The following is a 12,218-nucleotide window of genomic DNA, read 5'->3' on the forward strand; positions in this document are numbered from 1 at the left end:
CGCCCGCCGGCACCGCCCCGCCCGCACCCGGAACCGGACCGACCCCCGGAGCCGGCCTGGGACCCCCGGGAACCGGCCCAGGATCCCCAGCCTGAGACCCCCGCCCAAGACCCCCCCCCGGAACCAGCCTGGGACCCCCGGGAACCGGCCCGGGACCCCCGGTCTGAGACCCCCGCCCAGGACCTCCTCAGAGCCAGCCTGGGACCCCCGGGAACTGGCCCAGGACTCCCGGTCTGAGACCCCCGCCCAAGACCCCCTCAGAACCAGCCTGGGACCCCCAGTCTGAAGCCCCCGGAACTAGCCTGGGACCCCCAGGAACCGGCCCACGATCCCCAGCCTGAGACCCCCGCCCAAGACCCCCCTGGAACCAGCCTGGGACCCCCGGAACCCTCAGAGCTGGGCCCTGAGCCCCTCGGCCTGAGCCCCCTGAGAGCCAGAGCCCCTCAGACCCTGCCCCGAGACTCCCAGCACCTGAGACCCCCAGGACCCCAGTGTGAGATCCTCAGACCCCAGGCCTGAGGCCCCTGGGAACCTGGCCCTGAGACCCCCCCTAAGGAGCCGGGCCCTGAGACCCCTGGGAGCCCCAGGAGCTGAGGCCTGAGACCCCCAGGACCCTTGAGACCCCCAGGACCTGAGACCCTCAAACCCCAGGACATCCGAGACCCCAGCACCCCTAGGACCCCCCAAGACTGCAGGACCTGAGACCCCAGGACCCCTGGGACCCCCAAGATCCCAAGACCTGAGACCCTCAAACCCCAGGACCCCTGAGACCCCCAGAACCCCAGTGTGAGATCCCCAGGCCTAAGGCCCCTGGGAACCTGGCCCTGAGACCCCCAGCCTGAGACCCCCCTAAGGAGCCGGGCCCTGAGACCCCTGGGAGCCCCAAGAGCTGGGGCCTGAGACTCTCAGGACCCCCGAGACCCCAGGACCCCCAAGACCCCAGGACCTGAGACCCTCAAACACCAGGACCCCTGAGACCCCAGGACCCCCATGCCCCTGGACCTTCCGACCCCTGTCACTCCAGGACTCCAAACCCCTGACTCCCCCCCACCCTGCCGCAGCCCCCCCGCCCCCTGGGGTGTGCTGTGGGGCGATGCTGGGGCGGGCCAGAGGCCCCCACCCCAGCCCCCCAGGGGGGCGGGCACAGGGCATTGGGGCGCATCTCCTGTGGCAGGGCCCAGCGCGGACGGCGGCATGGTGGGCTCTCCCCCAAAACGGGGCACCCCCCCTCCCCCTCCTCCTCTGCCTCTTCCCAGGTAGGGGTCTGGGGGGGGGGGGGGGGGGGACAGGGGATGGGGGGACGGGGGGGCTTAGGCTACGGGTGCGTGGTTTCAGGGGTCCTGCGGGTCCCCCCCAAATCGCAGCTCTTAACAGGGGGGAGCCGCACCGGCCCCCTGCAGTAGTGGTGACCCCCAAATGGTGGCCAGCCTGATGGGGGGTCAGCATGGTGGCCCAAAATGCAGCAGACCCCCCGCCCCCCCCCCCCCCCCAAAAAAAACACCTCCTCATTTGCCCCCCCGGAACAGCCTGTCTGGTGTCCCTGGTGTTTCCTGTCAACAGCACCCAGCGGAGGAACCGAAACCCCCGGCGCTGGGGGTACTGGGGTGGGGTCCCATGGGACCCTCGCCCCCACGGGGGGTCCCAGGGTGCTGCGGTGACCCCCCCCTTTGGCTGCCACCCACAGGGTACTTCTGCTGGCCGTCCACCCCGCCGTGCCCAGGGGACAAATGCCTGGTGCCACCGACACCAGCCCCCTCCCGGCTGACCCCTGACCGCCTGATCGTGGAGAGCAACAGCAGCGCTGCGACCACCTGCCCCCCCCAGCGTGGTGACGGTGGAGGGGGTCCCCACCTCCCACACGGCCACCGTGGGGGACCACCTCAGCCTGGAGTGCCGCTTCCGTGCCCCCCCGGGGGCGCAGGTGGCCTGGTACCAGGTGTGCTCCCACCGCAACTGTAGCTTCCCCCAGACCCTGGTGGACCCCAGCCCAGGCAGGCGGCGGCTGCGGATCGAGGAAGGCCACGGGACCCTCACCTTCCTCCACCTCACCCACAACGACAGCGGCCTCTACTACTGCCAGGTGGAGGCCGGAGGAAACACCGGGCAATCCTGCGGCACCTTCGTATGGGTGCATGGTGAGTGCTGGGGGGGCGTGGTGAAGGGGGGGATGCGGAGGGGCTGGGGCTGCTGACCCCCTTTTCCCCACCACAGACCCCGTGGCTGTGCCCTTCCTCAACATCAAGGAGTCCACCAAGAACCAGATCATCACGGCCGAGGGGGTCCTGCTGCTGATCTGCGCTGTGGGCCCTGGCCTCCTACTGCTTTTTAGGGTGAGGGGGCATGCGGGGGTGCTGTGGGGGGGGCTAGGGGGGGCTAGGGACTCCCCACCCGTCCCTAACACTACCCCTGCTGCAGAAGCGGTGGGGCCAACGAGCGGCTGCTGCAGATGAAGAAGAGTGCCTATGAGGAGGAGAACCTCTATGAGGTGAGTGGGGGACCCCCATCTCACTGGGGAAGGGGGGGCTGGGGAGGGGGCAGGCACCCTGCAGCCTGACACTGCCACTACGACCCCCACCCCCGTCATCCCCCTCCCCAGGGATTGAACCTGGATGATTGTTCCATGTACGAGGACATCTCGCGGGGCCTGCAGCCCACCTACCAGGACGTGGGCAGCCTGCATGGCGACACCCAGCTAGAGAAGCCCTGAGGGGGAGGGCGTCCCGCTGGACCCTCACCCCCTCTGCATGTGGGTGCCCCCCCCGAAGTCATGGCTTTGCTTCATTAGCACAAGGGTCCCTCTGCACAACCTGCCTCCTGGGGGGCAAGGCCCTCCCACCCTAATAAAAATAATTAACTGCCTGACTATGACTATGCAATGGGGGGGGCTGTGCGATTGGGAGGGGGCTATGCCATGGAGGGCTAGGTGATGGGGGGGCTGTGCCATGGGGAGGGGGCTGTGCAATGGGGGGCTAGGTGATGGGGAGGGGGCTGTGCCATGGGGAGGGGGCTATGCTCTGCACCCAGGGAAGCCACCCCCCGCCCCATGCTTCCGTCCTCCCCCCAGCAGGGACATTGATAAAACACGTTGGGCGGATGAACGGCATGGGTTGGGGGGGGGTCAGCTGCCTGTGCTTCCTGCCCGCCGCAGGCAGCGGCACAGCTAGGGGGGTCCTGCTGCAGCGGGGTGTGTGTGTCAGTGGGGTGTCTTTGTTGGGGGTGTGTGTGTCAGTGTGTCCCCCTTCATCTGGCTCCCACTGTGGTGGGCAGGGGTCACCTGGGGGGGTCTTTGGAGAGGAAGGTGTCAGTGTGTCCCCCTTCACCTGGCTCCCACTGTGGTAGGTGGGGGGCAGCTGGGGGGGGTCTTTGGGGAGGGGGGTGTCAGTGTGTCCCCCTTCACCTGGCTCCCGCTGTGGTGGGGAGTCCTTACTTTGGCTCGGCTGGGGCGTGGGTGCTGCAGGGCAGTGGGGGGCAGCTGGGGGGGCTGCGGTGCCGTGGCTTCGCTGGGTGGGCTTGGTCCTGGGGGTCCCTGTGGGGTGAGAGACCCTCGGTCCTGGGGCTCTGGATCCCCTCAGCACCAAGGCTCCCTGCGCCCTGGATCCCCTCGGTTCTGAGGATCCCTGTGGCCCAGATCCCTTCAGTTCTGAGGCTCTGGATCCCCTCAGCTCTGAGGCTCCCCGCAGCCCAGATCCCCTCAGCACTGAGGCTCCCCTCTGCCCAGATCCCTTCAGTTCTGAGGCTCTGGATCCCCTCAGCTCTGAGGCTCCCCGCAGCCCAGATCCCCTCAGCACTGAGGCTCTGGATCTCTTCAGCGCTGAGGCTCCCTGTGGCCTGGATCCCCTCAGCACTGAGGCTCCCTGCGGCCCGGATCCCCTCAGTTCTGAGGATCCTCTCCGCCCGGATCCCCTCAGCACTGAGGCTCCCTGCGGCCCGGATCCCCTCAGTTCTGAGGATCCTCTCCGCCCGGATCCCCTCAGCACTGAGGCTCCCTGCGGCCTGGATCCCCTCAGCACTGAGGCTCCCTGCGGCCTGGATCCCCTCAGCACTGAGGCTCCCTGCGGCCTGGATCCCCTCAGTTCTGAGGATCCTCTCCGCCCGGATCCCCTCAGCTCTGAGGCTCCCTGCAGCCCGGATCCCCTCAGTTCTGAGGCTCTGGATCCCCTCAGCTCTGAGGCTCCCTGCGGCCCGGATCCCCTCAGCTCTGAGGCTCCCTGCGGCCCGGATCCCCTCCTCCCGCTTTCTCGCCGATTGCCTCACAGGCCGCAGCTCCTCTCCGGCTGCGCGAGCCCTTCCCGCCACCGCGCGCCTCGGCCAATCAGCGCCGGGCTCCTCGAGACCGGGAACCAATCCTCGAGCAGGGCGGAAAAAAACCCCGCCCCCCCCCCCCCCCCCCCCCCGCAACGGCCTTTCCAATGGCCGAGGCGCGAAGCGCGGTCCCGCCCCTCGGCACGCGAAGGGGTGGGGTCTGCGCGACCGGTAGCGAGCGGTGTTCGGAGGTGGGTTGGGGGCGCGGGGGGGTCCGGGGTGTCCTAGGGGGCTAATGGGGGTGTCTGAGGGGAGAAATGGGGGTCCGGGGGGGAGTCTGAGGTGGGAAAAGAGCGTCCTGGGGTGGAAATTGGGTCCTGAGGGGGAAATGGGGGGGTCCGAGGGCGTATCTGAGGGGGGAAATAGGGGTGGTCATGTATTAAATGGGGGTCTGAGAGGGAAATGGGGGTCCGGGGGGGGGTCTGAGGCGGGAAAAGAGCGTCCTGGGGTGGAAGTTGGGTCCTGAGGGGGGCTGAGGAGGAAATGGGGGGGTCCGAGGGCGTATCTGAGGGGGAAATGGGGGGGTCCGAGGGGGTATCTGAGGGGGAAATGGGGGGGTCCGAGGGGGTATCTGAGGGGGAAATGGGGGGGTCCGAGGGGGTATCTGAGGGGGAAATCGGGGTCTTATGTGTTAAATGGGGGTCTGAGAGGGAAATGGGGGTCCGGGGGGGGGGGTCTGAGGTGGGAAAAGGGTGTCCTGGGGGCAAATGGGGGTTCTGAGGGCGTTCTGAAGGGGAAATGGGGGTCCTGAGGGGGGATCTGAGGGGGAAAAGGGGTCGGGGGGGGGGGGTGAGGGGGAGATGGGGGCCCTGGAGGGAGGCCTGGGGATATCAGGAGGGGAATGGGGGGGTCCTGGAAGGGAAGTGAAGGGCTCTCAGGGAAAATGGGGTCCCTGGAGCGGGGCTTGGGTATATTGGGGGGAGAATGGGGGGGGCTGAGGGGAAGATGGGGTCCCAGGGGGGCATGTCCAATTTCCTGGGTGTCCCACAACCTCCACCCTCAGCTTTGCCCCTCATTTTGCCCAAGAAGTCCCTTTTTTTTGTGGCATTTTCCCAGGGAGCAGCTGGAGCCATGAGCCCCCACAGCAGCAGAGGGAATGTGGTCAGGGATGGGGGGGGGCCCCACCCACGGGGGGCCCTTCACCCCACCACCAACCCCCCCCGTCTCAAGCGCCGGAAGACCAAACGGGAACGCGATGCGGCCAAATTTGGCAGGAAAATCCCTCCGCCAGGTGGGGGGCAACGGGGGGCCAAGCTGCCCTTCCTGTGGCGGGGGAGGCACCCCCCCGCCAGCCCCCTCCTGCTCCCCAAAACTGTCGTCATCACCCAGAGCCGCCTGTGCCAGCACCGGGGCTTGTTCAACCATGAGGTGAAATCGGTTGATGTCGAGCGGTTGCTGAGCCCTCAGCAGGATGTGGCCCTCACCAGCAAAACCCCACAGCTGGGAGACCCTTCCCCAGCGCCTGAGGGAGACCTCCCTCCTGCAGAAACACCACTGAGACCCCCCGAGGCACCCCAGAAGAAGGAGGGGCAGCACGCCCGGGAGCTGGCCAGCCGGATTTGTGCCATCCTGGCACGTGTCCCAGTTTTTCTGGGGTGCGATTTGGCGGGCGAGCGGCGCCGGGCCATCATAGCCACGCTGCTCCAGCAGCACCAAACCCTCCCTGACCTCTCCTTTCTCCTCGCCCACCGGAATCACGGGGCTGACACCGCAGCCCAAGGTACGCCACACCCCATGGCGGGGCTGGGAGGGTGGCAGTTGCCAGCCCCCTTCCCAAATCTCAGCCCTATCACCCCTCTTGCAGGTCAGTGGAGCCCCCGGACCCCTGAGCAGGAACTGAGCACGGAGCGGGGTGATTTTAGGGAGCAGGAATGCAGGTGGGACACAACACCCCCCTACGCCAGCCCCCTTGGCCCCCTGCAAGCCATCAGGAATGAGGTACGTATCCCAAAATCCTCCTTTTCGCCCCAAAATGGGGACACACGCCCTTCACTGGCCACAACCCCGTGCTTTTCCCTGTCAGACCCTGACCTACCCCACCAGGCCAGCCACCCCCAGGCCCATTTTTGGAAGCGATGCAAAGAAGAAGGAGGTGAGTCAGAAAGTGGGGTGCCAACCCCGGGGGGGAGGGGGGGGCTTGGGGACCCCCGGGGGGGTTTATTTACCCACTGCCTCCCACCAGACACCCTTCTCCTGGACCTCGGGAGGAGAGGACAGCCAGTGCCCTGACAGCCCGGCCGTGCTCTTCCAGCCCCGGGGGGAGCTGCCACCGTCCTGGGGAGCCCCCTGCCAGCGTGGGGGTCCCCAGCCCCACGGTGGGCTGCTCCCCTCCAGCTCCCCCCCTGCCTACACCTGTGGAGGTCCTTCCATTGGGCAGTCCCGCACCCCCCCACCCGCCCCCCCCCGGATGTTTTCGAGGGGGACGCTGGCGAGGGGTGCAGCTGGAGCCACGAGCCAGCTTTCAGCCCGGTAGCACTGGGGCATCGCCGGCCACCTAGTCACTCTGTTACGGCACCGTTTGCACCCCAAAATCTGTACTGCGGGGACAGCCTGCCCCCCCGCCCCCCCGATTCCTGGAATCCTGAGGATTTATGCTGCTGGAAGTTAGCCTTCGCACCGGGCCAGTCACATGCGAAACACGGAGCACTGCGTTGCCGCCACCACCACCCACTCCGGTTCGACCCACTACGGCGTGACCTCCGCCACTTTGTGCGACCACCGGGACACCCAAGCCCCGGCTCCTGCTGCTGGCAGCCCCCACCGGAGCGTGCCCCCTGCCCCGAAACCCACCGGCGGTGGAACTGGGAGGACTGGTGGAATGCTCCGGAGCTGGGGTGTCGGCAGCGCCAGGGGGAGCAGGGCTGGCTCTGGCACATGCCGCTCTCCTGCTTCCCTGCCTCGGAGGTGCTGGGGTGGGACGCCCCCCTCCCGCCCAGCCCCAAGGCCTGGGGCTGCCCTTACGTGGGGCTGCGCTGAGGGGGGGTCCCCCAAGCTTTTTTTTTTCTGGGGGGGTGGGTGGGTGGGCGCCCCCCTTTCCCAGGGCGGCCCGGGGCTCAATAAAAGATGTTTTTCCCAACCGTGGTGTCACTGCTGGTCTGTCCTGGCGCCCCCAGACCCCCCCTGGACCTCCCTGGTATGCTTGGCCCCACAGTGAGGGTGTGCCTGTGCCCAGGAAGGGAAACACGGCTGGCAGTTTGGGGTGAGAAGAGCCATTTCCAGGGCATTTTGCAGAGCTGGGATGGGAACTGGCGTTTTTGGGGCCAGAAAAGCCCTGAAATTGGGGCAAAAAAAGCCTTTTCCAGGACATTTCCTGGTACTGGATTGGGAACCGGTGGTTTTGGGGCGAGAAAAGCCTTTTCCAGGGCGTATTGCGGTGCTGGGATGGGAACTGGTGTTTTTGGGGCAAAAAAAGCCCTGAAATTGGGGCAAAAGAAGCCTTTTCCGGGACATTTCCTGGTACTGGATTGGGAACGGTTGGTTTTGGGGTGAGAAACGCCTTTTCCAGGGCATTTTGCAGTGCTGGGATGGGAACTGGTGTTTTTGGGGTGAGAAAAGCCTTTTCCAGGTGGGTTTTTTTTGGGGGAGAGGCACTGCCAAAGCTGTTTGCGCCCCGGGCACCGCGCCGGCATTGGGGAGTGGGGGTCTCCCACCCACCCCGAGCGTGAACCCCTCCTAGATGAGCTGCCTTCCCTCCCCCACTCCTTCCTTCCCCTCCTCCTCCTCCTGCCCCGGCGCACGCAGGGCAGCCTTGAGCTTGGCCCAGAAGAGCCGCTGCGCCTGGGGCTCGGGCGGCCAGCGCAGGTAGGTGCGCTTGAGCAGCACGCGGCGCATGCGGTGGTAGGCGGAGAGCTCAGCATCGGGAATGGCTTCCAGGAAAACGAGGACCAGGACGTCCCTGAGCTCGTCGAAGAGGCGGTAGCTGGCCAGCTGGATCTCCATGGAGCACCACTCGCTGCGCAGGTAGCTGCGGCTCACCACGCACACCGTCTTGCGGCTGTTGTAGATGCTGTCGACAATGTTGTCGATGATGGCCCTGCCTGGGCTGAAGTCGCGGTGGTGCAGGCAGAGCCGCAAGGAATCGCGCTCCAGCTCCGGCACCAGCTCCCCCAGCACCCACCCCTCGTCGGCCGAGTTGTAGGAGACGAAGGTGTCATAGGCGTAGCGCCGCTCCTCCCGCTGCCAGCGCCCGTTGGCCCAGGCCCGCAGCAGGTAGAAGTGGTACCGCAGGCGCCAGTAGGCACGGTGGTGCAGCAGCGGCAGCGCCAGCAGCAGCAGCACGGCCGGGGTGGTGGCGGCAAAGAGGTAAAGCCCCACATCGAGGAAGCAGACGCGGGTGTCGAAGCTGTGCAGGTAGGTGGGTGGCCCCTCACCGGTGCTGGCACCGCCGCAGCTGTAGTTGTAGAGGTAGACCACCTGCACCCGGCTGTGGTTCAACCACCCCGGCAACCAGGCGTTGGTGCAGGAGCAGCTCAGCGGGCACTTGCGCAGATCCAGGTAGCGCAGGGCAGGCAGCATCTCATCCAGCCGCCGGTCCAGCGTGCTGAGCTCGTTCTTGGCCAACTTCAGCTGCTCCAGCTGGCTAAGGTTCCCCAAAACATGGGGGCCCAGGCTGCGCAGACCCACGTTCTCCAAATCCAGGCTGCGCAGGCGGCTCAGGTTCTTGAAGATGCCAGCGGGCAGGTTGCCCATGCCACCGCCGCTGTCGGCCAGTGTCAGGAACTGCAGCTGGGCCAGGTCGTCGAAGGCGTCGGCAGGGATGGCCAGCAGCCCATTCTGTCCCAGGAAGAGGGAACGGAGGGCGGTCAAACCCTGGAAGAAGTGGTGCGGGATGATGCGCAAGCCGTAGGGCTGCTGTGCCTGCAACTTGAGGTCATAGAGGCGGTGGAGGTGCCGGAAAGGCGGGCGCTGGCGCGGGCGCCGGCTGATGTACCGCAAGGCGTTGGCACGTAGATCCAGCACCCCCAGCGACGCCTGCATGGGGCGGAACACCTCGGCGCTCACCTCCTGCAAGCGGTTACGGTCCAGGTAGAGGCGCCGCAGGTCCCCCAGCTCCCTCAGCGCGGTGGCCGCCAGGTGCCGCAGGTTGTTGCCCCCCAGGTCCAACGTCTGCAGGCTGGCCAGCCCGGTGAAGGCCCCGGGGAAGAGGACGGAGATGCGGTTGTTGCGCAGGTTGAGGGTGAGCAGGCGGCCCAGGTCAGAGAAGGAGCCGGCGTAGAGGTCGGTCAGCAGGTTGTTGTCCAGCCGCAGCTCCCGCAACTCCCGCAGCCCCCCCAGCGCCCGCTGGTCCAGCCGTGCCAGCCCGTTGACGTCAAGGCGCAGCAGACGCAGGTGCGGCATGTGGGCAAAAGCCTGCGGCCCTACCACCAGGATGCGGTTGAAGCGCAGCGAGATGTTGTGCAGCCGATGCAGGACTGGCGTTTGCTGGCAGGAGGGCAGCCAACGCAGCAGGTTGTGCTCCACCACCAGCTCCCCCAGTTCCCCCAGTTGCTCCTGCCGCAGCAGCCGCCCCATGCAGCCCAGCTGCCGCAGCCGGTTGCCCGACAGATCCAACGTGGCCACGGGTGGGCAGGTGGCCAGCGCGCCGTCCTGCAGCGCCTGCATGCCGTTGTGTCGCAGCCGCAAGTACCGCAGCCGGGGTCCCTTCAAGCGCCGGCACACCTCCTCCAACATCCCGGGCTCCAACCGCAATCCCGAGAAGTCCAAACTCCGCGGCCGCAGGTCGGGCACCTCCAGGAGCTGCAGGACATCCAGCGGGTTGCCTGCCAGCTGCAGGCGGCTGAGGTTGCACAGGCGCAGCTGGGCGAGGGGCGCCACGTCCGAGATGTTGTTGTAGGAGAGGTCGAGCACCCGCAGGGTGGGCAGCAGCCCAGGGGTCCCGCCAGCCAGTGCCGCCAGCGAGTTGTTGCAGAGGCGCAGGGCGAGCAGCGAGGGCGGCAGTGGGGGGCTCGGCCCCAGCGCTGACACCTTGTTGCCGCACAAGTCCAGTAGCTGCAGGCGAGGAAGGTGCTGGATGGCCACCGCCACCGGCCCCAGGGCAACCAGGCGGCCACCCCGCAGTGACAGGCGGGAGAGGTTGGCTAGCGGCAGCAGAGCGCTGCTGGCCACGCTGGCCAGCGGGTTGTGGTCCAGCCGTAGCCACGAGAGGTTGCCCAGCCCGGTGAAGGCGCCCTCAGTCAAGGCATCCAAGCGGTTGTGGGAGAGGTCGAGGGCACCCAGTGCCCCCAGCCCGGCAAACGCCCCCGGGGCCATGGTGGCCAGGCGGTTGTGGGCCAGGTCGAGGGTCTGCAGGAGGGGCAGGCGGGCGAAGGCGGCGGAGGGCAGGTGGTGGAGGGCATTGTGCGAGAGGTTGAGGGCGCTGGTGGCCGCCGGGAGGTCGGCCAGTGCATCGGTCACCGACTGCAGGAAGCGCTGGATGCAGCGGAAGAGCCCGGGGTCCAAGGGCGACTGGATGCAGTTGCGGAAGCCATAGGCTGAGCTTCCCGGCACCCCCAGCAGCAGCGGCAGCAGCAACAGCAGCGATGGCAACGGCCACGGTACCTGCAGCGATGGCAGTGGCCGCAGTGCTGGCAGTGCTGGCGGCAGCAGTGCTGGCAGAGGGAGCAGTGATGGCAGCGGCAGTGCTGGCAGTGCTGGCGGCAGCGGCAGTGATGGCAGTGGCAGCAGTGGCGGCAGCCGACGCAGCAACACGGCGGTGGGATGCATCCTGCCCCGTGCCCAGGGGCAGACCCCAACCTGGGTCCACCCGGAGAGGAGGGGGTTGGGGCTGCTGGGGGGGGCCACCGAGGTCCCCGCGCAGGCCGGGGGGGTTGTGGACCCCCTCCTCTCCCTCTGCGGGATCCCACCCTGCTGCCCACGTGCCACCTCCCTCTTTTTTAGGTGGTTTGGCCTTTTTGGGGCAGAAAAGGGAAGTTCAGGGATCGATTCGTGTCACCGCTGCCCCCCCCCGCCCCACTGACATGGGCAGGGGGTGGCCCCTCGCATGCCGGGCATGGGGGTCCCAGGGTTGGCGATGACACAAGGCCACGCAGAGGGGTCCCCTCCCCCTACACCAGAGGCTGCGGACCCCCTGGGGACTGGGATGGCCCTCTGAAACCAGTGCCCCCCTGCTCCCCGTGACCTCACCCGTGTCACCATGTGCGGTTCCTGCTTCCCCTTCCCCCTCCCCCCCCCGCCCCCACCCCCACCCCCACCTGGTTTTGGTTCTCTATGTGGGGGGGGAGGCTGGGGGGGCACTGGGGGGTACTGGGACGGGGGACACTTGGAGGGGGTATACTAGGATGGTCCATGCTCTTGTACTGGGGTGAGGTGCTGGGCTGGACTGGGAGGAAGAGGTCTGGGAGGCTTGGTAGGGGTGTGCACTGGGGTTATACTGGGTGGCGCTGGGTTATACTGGGAAGAGGGTTCTGTGCTGCACAGGGCTGCCCAGGTTATGCTGGGTTATACTGGGAAGGTGGCACTGGGCTGCTCAGGTTATACTGGGATATACTGCTTTATAGTGGGGAGGGCTCTGTGCTACCCAGGGCTGCCTGCGGTTATACTGCGCTGTACTGGGTTATACTGGGAGGAGTTTGTTGCATTGCCCAGAGCACCTGGTGGTGTACAGGGATGCGTGGGGTAATACTGAGCTATACTGGGTCATACTGGGAGGGGGCGCTGTGCTGCACAGGGCTGCCCAGGTTATACTGGGCTATACTGGGTTATACTGGGAGGACACAGGCTCCCCCGGGCTGTGTCGCTGCCGGTACCGGGGGGGGGCGGGCCCTGAACGCGCGCGGGGGGCGTGGCGTGGTCGGGGGCGTGGTCGGGGGCGTGGTCGGGGCCGTGGCCGCGCCCGGGAGCGCGCACGGGCCGCGGGCGATGGGGCTGCGGCGGCGGCGGTGGGGCGGGGGGGGGGAGGTGTGGGAGGGCGGGGGGGG

General features: G+C 67.3%; 3 protein-coding genes across 3 annotated transcripts; 2 read left to right on the plus strand and 1 right to left on the minus strand.

Annotated features, from left to right (window-relative positions):
* Nucleotides 1-1,292: 1,292 nt before the first annotated feature.
* On the plus strand, nucleotides 1,293-2,859 carry CD79A (CD79a molecule). Its single transcript, XM_040581444.1, is given in 6 exon segments — nucleotides 1,293-1,321; nucleotides 1,789-2,135; nucleotides 2,212-2,330; nucleotides 2,416-2,424; nucleotides 2,426-2,485; nucleotides 2,597-2,859. Coding segments are annotated over 6 exon segments (675 nt in total). The 3' UTR covers nucleotides 2,708-2,859.
* A 2,514-nt stretch (nucleotides 2,860-5,373) lies between these two features.
* PRR19 (proline rich 19) lies at nucleotides 5,374-7,958 on the plus strand. The gene is made up of 4 exons (XM_040581445.1): nucleotides 5,374-6,022; nucleotides 6,107-6,240; nucleotides 6,326-6,394; nucleotides 6,485-7,958. The coding sequence occupies exons 1-4, from the start codon at nucleotides 5,374-5,376 to the stop codon at nucleotides 6,773-6,775; spliced, it is 1,143 nt and encodes a 380-aa protein (XP_040437379.1). The 3' UTR covers nucleotides 6,776-7,958.
* Nucleotides 7,959-8,013: 55 nt separating this feature from the next.
* LOC121082107 (toll-like receptor 13) lies at nucleotides 8,014-11,443 on the minus strand (the record flags this gene model as incomplete). Its single annotated transcript, XM_040581446.1, has 1 exon — nucleotides 8,014-11,443. A coding segment is annotated over exon 1 (2,991 nt), but the record flags the coding sequence as incomplete, so codon positions are not given.
* Between the last annotated feature and the right edge of the window lie 775 nt (nucleotides 11,444-12,218).

The sequence above is a fragment of the Falco naumanni genome, unplaced genomic scaffold, assembly GCF_017639655.2.
Source record: "Falco naumanni isolate bFalNau1 unplaced genomic scaffold, bFalNau1.pat scaffold_294_arrow_pat_ctg1, whole genome shotgun sequence".
NCBI lineage: Eukaryota > Metazoa > Chordata > Aves > Falconiformes > Falconidae > Falco > Falco naumanni.